At 33.8% G+C, this 13,065-nt stretch overlaps 1 protein-coding gene across 10 annotated transcripts in view; it reads right to left on the bottom strand.

Moving 5' to 3' along the window:
* sws (patatin like phospholipase domain containing sws) overlaps positions 1–13,065 on the bottom strand; it is a 414,790-nt gene that overhangs the window by 371,643 nt on the left and 30,082 nt on the right. For all 10 annotated transcript variants that reach the window (XM_069833425.1, XM_069833423.1, XM_069833427.1 and 7 more), the window contains one exon: positions 3,555–3,658. In XM_069833425.1, the coding sequence (XP_069689526.1) occupies positions 3,555–3,658 (104 nt within the window). The remainder of the gene's footprint in view (positions 1–3,554; positions 3,659–13,065) is intronic.

Raw genomic sequence — 13,065 nt, 5'->3', positions numbered from 1 at the left:
ATCTCCAATTTATTTTTTTCTCTCTTTTACAAACATGATTCAAAACAGTTTTCTTATAATAATCAACACAATTGCAGGTATGTATTGTAACAATGATTTTATATCTTTTTTTCTTTTCTTCTGATACTTTAACAGTCTCTTTTATTCGAGCTGCCACAGATATACTTTTCAAGATCTTTTCACGATTGTGTGACATAGCTGATGCCCTTATTTTTATGTATTTTACTAATTTTACCAAAATTAACTCTGAATCAAAACCTAATCTACTTTGAAGTTGTAGTATGTTTTCCTGTGTGTACAGAATATGCTTCACCTTCACAAAGGGGAAGTTGAAAAATTTCATGTTAACTGTTGAATGTTGATAGTTGAAGTCTTGACATTTCATTTCATGTACCATTAAATAAACATTCTTGGTTTTGATGCATTGTAAATTTCTGTGAATCACTGTTTTCTTTCTATGATACTGTGCACAGCATCTATCTCCTGCACTAAGCTGTGATCTGACTCTGAAAATTTCTGTTCAATGGATTCTACTTGTCTGTTTCCATTCATAAACAGTAAAAGTGCCATATTTTTCTTCCAACTAGAAGAAGCCCCATTCCTTTTTCTTGAGCGAGATGTTGTTTCTCTGTTAACAATATAGAAAAAGAGAACATTCAAAAAGGTGGATGATAATAAATGGCAAGCAGATTATGTAAGTACAAGTTTTAATATTTTAAATATAACTTCACTGAAAGCTGAAACAGTGGACAGGACATATTATAATATACTGTACCACTGTAAGCTACCTTATGAAATACGTTATATGAAGTTTACATTACAATTATTGACACCATGAAACAATAGATTATACATCATCAACTTCATTGCAATAAAGTCATAAGTTAACAGGTACTGTAAAATTAATATAAATACTTATTAAAAGTACAAAACATGCACATAAACACAAATATTTTTTATTTTACTATTTACTTACAGATTTAAATGATTATCATCATCTTCTAAATTCAGAATTTCTTCTTCCATGGTAGCCATATTGTTGGTTCAGTCACATTGTGTGATTCTAGCATTTTGATTGGCTTATGGCCATAGAACTAAAAAGACCTGAATAACACCACACTTATGGAGTTAGAACAAAAAATAATTGTTGATTTTTGTCTTACTGTTGACAATTCTCAGCATATTATGATAGATACAGAAACTTTATTACAGTAAGAATTACATTCTATAGTTAACTCAGTTTGTTTTAAAAATGGTGATAGAACCATTAAGAACTGAAGAGGCAATATATGTAAGTATACAGAAAAACATACCAAGTGGTAAATCATCTAAATACAAACAATTAAATTAATTAAACCAAGAACGTGACAATTTACGTCAAGAAGCAGAAGCAGAAAAGGTGTTGCAATAGTGTAAAAAAGCACCACAATTGACATTTGAAATCAATGAAAGAAGAAAAGAGAGCTACATTAACTTCCTGATGACCACGAGCTACAAATGGATCACACATTAACTTCATGAATTCGTTAAATCAATCAATGGCCGGAATAATTCAAACAAAAGCCCAGTATGGGAAAGGACAAACAGAAGATAAAGAATAGCCAAAAGCTTCTGCACTCACCTAATCTCTGCACATATTCTAACTAAAATTACTAAAAAGTCAGATACAAAATTTAAAAAACAAATACAATGACATGAATATAAATAACAATCACTGAATGAGCACATCTTTGACAACCAATTAAACATAAAAAATTTGAATGAAACAATTAAAAAAATAAAAACAACTAAACAACCAAGATCTTACAAAGTGTTCTCAGAGTTTGTTAAGCATCTTGGACCAAAGGTAAGAACTTTTTTTACTAAGCATTTGAATAACATCTGGATAAAAGAGGAAAATATTCAACAGCAATGGACAAGGCTAAAATTCCTATACCAAAACCTAACAAACCTCAAAAGACATTTACAATTTCAGACAAATCACCTAACATCAAAAACAGCCAAAACCATGGAATAGTCATGAACTGCTTGAATCCAGCATCTCTAGCCCCAGAACAAGCCAGTTTCTGCCCAAACATGTCTACAGCTCATAAACTTGTTACCTTAACTCAAAACATCAAAGAATTTTTTAAGAAACATTTACTCAACGTGTCTATAATTGTACAATTCTATTATAAACGAGATAATCCATAATTCCAAGTAAACTCAGTGATAAACCTGCATTCACAAACTACCAGATGTCTTAGCAAACTTGAAATTCAAGAATTTTAACTTAAAAACCGATTAATTCACAACAATGGAAAAACATTAAGGGAAATTTTAAGGACTAACAAATATCATAACTGGTGCAACCTGAAACATAAAGGGAAAGGAGTCCCTTTATTCCAACAATACACACTAGCCAATAAATGGATAAAAAGAGGAGATAGTCTTGTAGGACTTGAGGCTTTTCCAGCATTGGATATGGAATAACAATAACTCTTCTCGGGTTCTCAACTGAGAACCCAAGATGAGAACCCAAGAAGAGTTATTCCAAGAGGTAGCCTGTCCATTTCAGTATGGAAGGAAGCAATAAAAATGGTCGGTCAAGTTGTTAACATCAGAGCAATTCCTGGCTGATCTCAGGATGGTAATACCCAGGCAGAACTTTACTGAGATTGAAACTCTGTCTCACATCCTAGGTCACTGCCAAAATGGAATGATGTTATGGAATTCAATTCGTGAGGTACTTGTGTAGGCTCTCTCAGATTGCTATGAAGTTCACCAAGAAGTATTTTGTACTACTGAAAATGGAAGTTGTCAACATTATTGCCATAGGCAGAAGAAACAAATAATGTTATCATTATAATTCGAGACAAAGCTGATCAACCTCAACTTGTAAATGAGGAAAAACAACATATACATGAACCCACGTTTGAATATTTCCATACAAATATATGATATCACTGGGGAAACTGAAGTGACTGGATTATTTTTGGTGCAAGAGGAATCATTTCAAAATTTTAAGTAGAGTTTCTGGGAATTTTAAATCTATAACAACAATCAAGTACTTAGTCCTTATTGTATGAAATTGTATTTATCGCTTGTCTGTGAATTAATAATTTTGATAATTTAATTTTTAAATGTAAATAAAAAGGGAAGCTTTTCCAAGAGTGTTAGGTGTAAGTCCGAGAAAAAGGGGCAGGAAAAAATAACATACCTACATTTTTTCAAATGTTAAGTTATACTAATATTTTTTTCATAACACTGATTATATTACGAGTGTCTTATGGCAATTAAAGGCAGCTAACCTCGTAGTTTTCTATATATATTACTATATTTTTTTTTTTTTTTTTTTTTTTTTTTTACAGTTTTCTCTAAATCACTCCAACTTGTCTGTCATATTCCTAGAAATATTTGATCTTCATTGCATTTCCTTCATAAAAATAAGTATTCTGCAAGCTAGCAGATTTACATGTAATTAAACTTCTAGAAAAAAGGAAAGACAATACAGAGAATGTAATTACTAAATATCCTTAGAGCTAAAGAAGTAATGTATATATTCCAGTGCGCACCTTTCTCAGCATCTTGCGACCATAAAAGAGAACTTTGTCTCTTTTTCTGAAGCGTGGTCTTGTTGATCCAACACCCACAAATTCTTTGACTTCTGGCAAAAATTCTGTAACAATAGAATAACAAAACTCTTATTCGAAATACGAGACAAATTTTAAGTACACATTTATTTTAAATAAAATGAATAACATTAAATTCAATGCATTAATTTAATAAACAAAACTAAATATTTACTTGGAAACAAAGGAATATGAGAACACATCATATCTTCTTTTCAAACATGTGAAAAGTGTATATCTGTTTTGCCAGAAATATACCTGATTTGGACATTGAATTATGAAGGGGTCAATCATATCACAATGCAAGCAATATGGAAGGACATACTATGGTCTGCAGATTAGAATTAAACGAATTAAAGCTCTTGGTGTGTACAGCCTATTCCGTGTGAAGGCACACTCCCTTAATTTAGCGGGGTCTTATGCAGCAATGTGTTGTCCTGTAGCGATTTCATTTTTCATTTTATTGTAACAAATTCACACTGCCTCAATTAGACACTGGAGCATTTTGCAACCAAATTAAATAGTGCAGTTTCTGTAAAAGAGCTTCCAGGATCACGCTGGTCATGCTGGTCAGAGAGTCGTGATACCTGCTATAATCTCAATACTAACTGGACAGAAACCCACTGCTGTGGAGTAACAATTAGTTTGCCTGACTGTGAAACGAACGGGCCAGGGTTCAAATCCTGGTTGGGACAAGTTACCTGGTTGTGGTTTTTTCCGAGATTTCCCTCAACCACCTGATGCAGAATTGCTGGATAACTTTCAGTGTTGGACCTCGGACTCATTTTTCCTTCACTAGCATCATTTATAGATCGACCAGGAAGACATGGTTCTGGGATTCACATACAGGTGGCATCTGTCTGCAGGAGCTAAACAAATTCCAAGAAGCCACAGGGGCTTCAATAGTGAACTGCAGTAGATCGGGCAGTGTAGTTCCTTCAGTGAGTTGGAATATTTGAAGGGGGTTTCTCTCTTTGTAATAAATATTCTTTTGTATATGGAATCCGTAGTTTTTCTTTAATACCTTGTATAATATTTATAAAACTTCTTTGTGTTTTTAATTTGCTTTCAAATTTCAAATTCTTCCAGTTGTTAACTAGTAGTTTTATTAATTTATCATACTTAATTAATGTTTGTTCTTGCAATTCTTCTTGTATATTTTTACTTTGAGTTATGATTTATATGGCACTGATTGGTTTCATTTTAACAGCTCCTGTTGTCAATCTGAGAACTGAGATTAGATGTTATGATTAAGGTTTCGCCACTAAATTTTATACTGTAACTGGTTTGATATAAGTATTATGTATGATGTTTAGTGTATCCCTTGAACAGTTCCATTTTTTCCCCACACAATATTTTCAGAAGAAAAACTCGTTTTCCTGCTTTGTTCGTGACATATTCCATATGTGGCTTCTAAGTTAACTTATCAAATATACTTGGTTTAATTTGAATTGTTAATTCAGAATTACTAAAATTGAATGTTATATTTTCGGATTTTTTTTTTTTGTGACAGCAAAGAGTTCATATTTTATTTTTTCGACTTTGCTGTTAATCAACTGCCTGAAAACAGGTTTGAACCTCACAAGTGACTCCAATAAGGTATCACTCATGAGGCAACTAAGCCAGGAGATAATGGGGTAGAGCGTAGAGTGGCTAGTTCCTTTCCCCTCCATTGCATACATCACTAATTACACATTATACTAATCAGACTTCAGATATATACAAACAATTGTTCTTCCTCTGACATATATCGTCAAGTGAGATATACTGCCTGATAATAGATGTATATATCAGCTAGAATCTCAATCAGAGGTATTTTCGAAATTAATGTTCATTAAGTTTTCTTTACACCAACTGTTTAGTAGTATTAAAGCATTTTGGGTATGCTTCACTATTGTTCAGTTTGTTTCGTGGTTTGGAAGTCCACATGACTAAATCATCAAGAAAGAAAGCCACTTTCATGATAGCTTTTCCTAGAACTTGAGGAAGGTCATAATGTAGATACTGAACAAGATTGTATGAGTACTTTACCTTGTAGTAAACCTTTATGTGATTGTTTAAATTCAGAAGTAACATTGTTATATTTTGTGGTACTAAAATGTTGTGTTACAAATTGTGAAATCCAACTAAACATATTACTTTTCACTCTCAATTTACACACACTACTGTTTGTGAAAAGTGCAACACCCAGAATGAATGGCCCGAACGACTCCAAACTCTGGAGATGTGTAGAATAGTGTACTATCAATAATCAATTACGTTTCCAGAGAGATGGCGTACACATAGGCCTAACAGTGACGTCTCTTGCGTCACCAGCAAGGTCAGTGTTATGCCTTGCTCAGTCAGTGCAGAGCTTCCAAACGAAGTGGAAACGTGAAACCTAGTGCAGGTATGCCTCGTTGACGTGGAAGAGCGTAATATCAGCATGTGAGTGAGTTCGAATAGGGCAGAATAGTTGGTCTCCGGGAAGCAGGTGCAGGTTTGTCATACCGTGACATTTCAGCTCATACAAGGCATGCTGCTATGACAGTGATGCATGTGTGGAACCAGTGACAGAAGAGGGTTGTACGCAGAGTCGAGGGGGTACTGGACCATGTAATGAGATCACAACATAAGATGACCGGCATCTTGTCCGCATGGCCATGACAGACCATACAGCTTCATCCACAGTATTGAGTCGATGTTGGACGGGTGTGGACATGTCTACATGAACAGTTCGTCGCTGTTTTTGAGGGCTGGACTAGTGGCTTCCATTGTCCAGAAACCACCACACCTCAGACTGCAATGGGAACGTGAATGCTGTCACTGGCATGCTGAGTGACAAAATGTAGTGTTTTCGGACGAGTCGCGCTTCAACTTGTCCTACAATGATGGCTGCATACGTGTTAAGACGCTACTGTAGTGAACACAATCTGAGAGCCTGCATTGTTGAGCGCCATAGCGGACAAATGCCTAGTGTGATGGTTTGGGGTGCAACTGGATACAATATGCAATCTAGACTCCTGCGTATTCAGGGCAATCTGAACAACAACTGCTACATTAGGGAGGTTTCAGAGCCCGAGGTACTGCCCCTCCTTCAGGCAACTCCATGTCTTATTCAGCAGGACAATGCCCGGCCACATGTGGCGAGGATTGTGCAAGCCTACTTCAAAGAACAACGGGTATCACTACTTTCCTGGCTTGCACGTTTGCTGGACATGCCACCATTTGAATATGTTTGGGATATGGTTTGTCAGCAACTTGTTCGTCATGGTCCTCCAGTACCCACTCTTGACGCTTTGTGGACTCTCATACAAACTGTGTGGAGGGAGATTCCTCAGGAATATATCCAGGCTCTCTTTGATTCCATGCCACAATACTTAAGAGGCTCTGATTGTAGTGCATGGATGCTTCACACCATACTGAAATCTCAGGGTCACAGATCAGGCACAGTTCTGTAATTTTGTGTATTGTCATATACCTAATCTGTGGTATCAATTTCATTTCAGTCACATGGTGTTGCAATTTTCACAAACATCAGTGTAGTTTGTTTAAAAGATTTTGTCTCTAGACTGCTTGGAAATCAATGTAGACTGCTAGTACTTCGTGTTTGTTATTGAAAGAGTGTTTTATATCTTCATTGGAAATAAGAATTTGTTTGTTTGTTGAATGTAATTCTTGAAATCCAGATTGTCGAAGTGATATAAGATTTTTAGATTCCAAATACCATTGGAGTCTATTGGAGATCAACCTCTCTATTGCTTTTGCTATTATGCTTGTTAATGAAATTGGTCTATAGATTTATACATCTTTAGCTAGTTTATTTTTCTTCAAAATAGGTATTATAATGACTTTCTTCCAGTCATTAGGTATCGAACCCTCCAGATATGATTATAGAATTATAACAGTTTTGTTTGTGCTTTGGGACCGAGGTGTTTAAGAAATTCTGGATATATTTTATCAGGCCCTGGTGATTTTCTCTTCTTTAATATATTGATTTCTACTGTCAATTCTGAGATAATGAAACACGCTTCGAAAGTCATTTTTTCCTTCTCTCTTGGCAGACTCCTTGTTTTTTAGTTATATGTTTTCTTCACTGCATTGTTTTCTTTTAGCAGATTTAGGTACTTTAAGATGATCAGTGTAAAAGGAGTTCAAAGAGTTTGCTATGGTTCTGTTGTCCATGTAGATTTTATTGTTGTATAGCAATGATTATTTTATATAATGCTGTTTACATTCAGTTCTGTAAACCATATTCATGAAATTATTGAAATTTTCTCTTTTAGCTGTGTTAATTTCTTTCTTCAATTTCACTGACTTTTTTCTCCAGTCTTGGACATCTATAGTGCATTTGTTTTTTTCTTTCTGCTTTATCTCTTGTTGTGTCACTGATTTTGAAGTTTCTAGACTTTTATTCCAAAATGGTTTATAATTTTTAACCTTTCCTCTTGGAATCCAGTTTTTTGCTGTTTTATCACTGCTTTACATAATGAATTATTAATCACCAAAAATTACATGCAAAGTAACAACAGCAAATTGGACAGCAACAACCTACTACACTGCTTCAGGCTCGATAAACACCTCCAAGAAATAGAAATCATCAATGCACTCTACTGGACTCCTAGGCGACAAAATGAAATCATCCTTCAACATTGGCCATTAGAAAAAGACATTTCTGGTGTTGTAGACAGACTGAGCTCTGAATTTCAGAAATGAAAAAAATCACTGAAAGAATTTTAAAACAAAATTGAATTCCTAAGTAATTTGCAGGATGAGACAACATTGAAATCTTGAAATGTGCTAGAACACTGCAAGAATGTTACAAAGATGACTTGGAAGAATTTTTGAGCAATGAGATTGTTCATTTCAAAACAAATGAAGAGCAACAAAACAAAAATCTTCTCCCTAAGTGCACTGTATAGAATGTTACTTCAAAACCACATTCAGTAGAGAATTCCTAATTCTTCTTTTTCTTCTTCTTCTTCTTCTTCTTCTTTCCTTCGTCTCCTAAATAAAGGTGTAAACTGCTACTGGAGCACAAATGGTCCTTTATAAAGCACCCCATAAACTAGAATTAAGACCAGAAGATCACAGTAACGAACTTCGTTATTCTGCTGGGTCTTATTTTCTGAAATTCTCAGCGGAGACAACATGTTTCCCCAGAAAATAATAAATAATTTAACGATAAAGGTAAAAATTCCATTCAAGCTAAATGGTTAATTCCATGTGTGACTTAGAAGATATTGGACACACTTCAAGGAACTGAAAATGGAACTACACAAATCTATATATATATATATATATATATAATTTGAACTGGTAATGGAAATTACAGGAAAACGGCTGAACGGATTTGAATGAAAGACCCATCACTTTGAAGCTTGGCATCAAAGGAATTTCAGAGAAATAGTAGCTTTCAGTGAAGCATTAGTTTTCCTTCATAATTTTCCTATTTTACACTATACATCTTGATTACACAACTTTTAACACTATATCACTTTGGAAAACGTATTATATATCATTCACGTGTTAAATTTACGACCAGTTCTGATGATGGCTGATAGCAGACCGAAAACATGTTAACAAGGTAACATAAAATTTAACACGTGAATGATATATAATACGTTTTGCTATTTTCAAAAATCCACCTTTCGTCAGTTTTGAGAACTAATTGCATTTCAGAATAAAACAAAACACACATTACAATAAACAATAGGCTATTAAACGAAGGGCAGGATTGCTGACATATTTAGAGTTCAAATTCAATTGGTTATTAAAAACTTCAAGACTTACTAAAAATAATTTACAGGTCTGATTCTGCGGTGTGTAATTTTCTGAGTACAGCTGTGTGTGTATTGGATATTAAATTCTACAAAACTTGACATTATTACCATTAAATTAAATTATGGTTTATTTAACAATGCTCACAACTGCAGAGGTTATGTCAGCGTCACCAGTGTGCCGGAATTTTGTCCTGCAGGAGTTCTTTTACATGCCAGTAAATCTACTGACATAAGCCTATCGCATTTAAACACACTTAAATGCCATCAACCTGCACCGGGATCTAATCAGCAACCTTGAGCATAGGAGGCCAGAGCTATACCAACTAGCAACCCAGGTCAACCATTATTACCATTAGAAATGAAATATTATTATAGTTAATGCCATGATGTGACTATTTTTCATTAATTATACATAAAATTTTGTAGTCTCCCGATCATTTCAGCAAGATCTCTTAGCAGGATAAGATGATTTTATCCTCTACATTTCAAGCTCTACATGCAGCAGCTACACCAAGATGCTATGTCTATTGTTCGAAAGCATAGCAAACCTGACTTTTTAACTTTCACCTACAATCCACAACGACCTGAAATAGCTATTGCTTTATTCCACATGAAAAATCCACTGATCATCCTGACATTGTTACTTGCGTTTTCGCATTGAAACTCAAAAACTGAAGGTGGATAGGTTCAAGAAAAAGTATTTGGCATAAAAAAATATTCAGAGGGAGTGTGTTTCATTATTATAGAAGCAAATAACTTTCAAAATGTCTGGTATTCTTCATTGAAAATAAATCTGAAAAATTTGTATTCAAACGTCTAATGAACTTAGTTTACAGCATTTGCTGCACAAGCCACTAGTTACATTTAATTACAATTTCATTTCAAGGTCTTAAACTATTCATCAAAAGTGTACTTTTTTCCCATATGGATAGAAATGGTTAATATAACATATGAAGGATATTATAAGAAAAAAACTGATTGTGACTTACACTACATGAAAAAAGACAGGTAGTTCTGCACCAACATAAACTATTCTGAAAATCTGCTCTACTACTACTAGTACAATTACATGGATCATGATGTGATATCTTTTGAAATGTAAGACATAGATTATATTATTTTTTTACACTTAACAGTATAAGTATACACAGCAAATATTTTATTTTGTGACTTACACAACTTCAAATTGTGACTTATACTACAACGTTAATACAAATGTAAATTAAATAATAATTTTATTATGTGAAAGAAATAATAACAATTTAAATATGGAAGCCATTTTATACCAAGCATTAAATGACATATTTTCCGATATCTGTATGGTGTTCATTTTGTTACATCATAAGAGTGCTTATCAAAATACTAAAATTTTCTAAGGCCTATAAACACTTTGTTGTTTTAATTTGATTCCTTAAATGTAGGCCTAAACCAAAATCTGTTATTAATAGTTGGTTCCTGCAGCTTCACCTGTGCAATTCAACCTCAATATCAATATCCTCTTTTCCATCATGGTCGACATTCAACTTAAATTTACGAAATGTTGCATCATATTTCAATAACTTGACTGAGAGGTCTTGCCTTTCTTCTGCAATTACCTGTCCCACAAAATTCTTCACACTCTTTTCACCCTCATATTGTACAACAATCCAGTCTCCACGCTTTATAACTTGCTTATCATCATTCTTTTCATTATTACTTAAATTTTTTATCTTTCCATTCCTGAAATCAAACACAATGATATTGGTGCTCCCAGCATTTAATCTTATATGGAGCTATTGATTCAATATGATACCTGTTCCTCATTTATGGAATGTTAATTTTTTTTTTCCAAAAGGATTCCAAATTTTGCCCAAGCAATCTTTCTCTTGTGCAATTTTTTCTTCATCAGTGTACAATAAACATATATTTGGCACATTTTGAGATCTATGAATTTTGCTTTTATGGCTTCGCAGACCCACCTTTTTACTGCATCAAGGTCATCAATAGGATTCTTTCCATGAGAGGTTGCTGAAAAAATCCAATATGTTGTGGTGTCATTCAGGGTAATTAGACATAAAGAAAATTTCTGTTTAAAGTGCTGAGCACTCTCATCAGACTGATATTCCAACATATTCAAACAGAACCTAGGGTGTTCAGTCAGGAAATGATTCAATATTGCATCTTTAAAAACTGCAATAGTGTATTTATCATGCTGTATATAATCTGACAATCATGTAAGGCACTGGCAGAGCTGAACCAGCTTCATGCTGGTAATAAGCTATTGCAGTAAACAAAGTGCACTGTGATGAATTCCTGTGGACAGACTGAATTTCGTCTTGATACTCAAATTAATAATTTTCACTTCTCTCTCTGTGCCTTCTTTCTTTCAGCGACAGATTTAGCCTTTTTTCTTTTTCCCCAGAACACACAATTGTGAAATTCAAATTATTAGAACATATCCTTGAAGGCATAACCTATAAATGTTCAAGTAGTTCCTGAAGTCTGAAAACCCATGAACTTCCACAATTATAATTTTTTGTGAAAGGGTGACCACTTTCTGACTGTTTGAATTTTTAATAGAACCTCAACAGAAATTGTGACTTACATGACAGTACTTTAAATGGTGTTTTATACATAAATATATAGTCATGGCAAATTTCAGTATTATGTTATAATGTACATCTATGAAGAAGAACAATTTCAATTTAAATTCTATTTTTTATATTTTTCCTGGAGCAAACAAAATTAAACTTTTTTCGTTACCTACATGACAGTCCATCATCAGTTTATAAAACTGATTGCTTTCTTACAATTTAGTACAAAATGTAGGCATGTTAAACATTTCTGGATGGTACAGAGTGTAGAATCAACTATAGAGACTGGTAAAAATGTGTATATGTGTATATATATATTTTGCAACAGCAGCAGCAGTAGTAGTCTCATTGTGCATCGGGATATTTCTGTTTATTATTAATTTTTCAGAATGGTACAATGTTGAATTTTTTTTTTGTTGTAAAATTTTGGTAGGGAACCCTTTTTAGCCAAAGTATGCCTGTTCATTCCCTTGTAGGCTGCAGTGTGCAAGTATCCACTGTAGTAATGGTTTTTTGTAAGGCAGTGAGGATATTAATAGCTTTTTGGATGTCTATTATTTTATGGATTACTGGTAATTTGTATGATGAATAGCAGAATAAGAATCACTAAAGGTTACTGCTTCCTGGAACATGTTTATCCTCCCTAGTAGGCCTAGTTGTGATAAAGTCATATTTATTGCCAGGATTTCTCCATTGAAATGAGTTGTGTTACATCCTGACGCATAAAAACTGAATAGGCCACAGCACTGCCTCCTTTATCATACAGGAAATCATAGCCAGTCTTTCTCTAGATATAGAGCATGAACAGTTTCGAGTGCTGCAGCTTTCAGTTCATCTGATGTGGCTTCACTTTTTTTTTTTTTTTTTAGAGGATTTAACAGAGCTTCTCTATAGTCAATGCACATATAGGGTGACTCAAAAAGAGCGGGAAGTTTTAGAACTGAAATTTATGAAAGAGAATAAATACTTTAAATATATTTATCCATGCCTATTTATTAGTACAGAATATGTCACTGATGAATTTCATATCAATAATTATGTCTTAAAAATGACATCTGGTAGGTGACCATTATCTCTGCGCAGATATTTCTGCAGTCTATTATGGACATTTTGCATGAC

Source organism: Periplaneta americana, chromosome 8 (genome assembly GCF_040183065.1).
Source record: "Periplaneta americana isolate PAMFEO1 chromosome 8, P.americana_PAMFEO1_priV1, whole genome shotgun sequence".
NCBI classification, from domain to species: domain Eukaryota; kingdom Metazoa; phylum Arthropoda; class Insecta; order Blattodea; family Blattidae; genus Periplaneta; species Periplaneta americana.
This window is presented reverse-complemented; position numbering and strand designations above follow the sequence as displayed.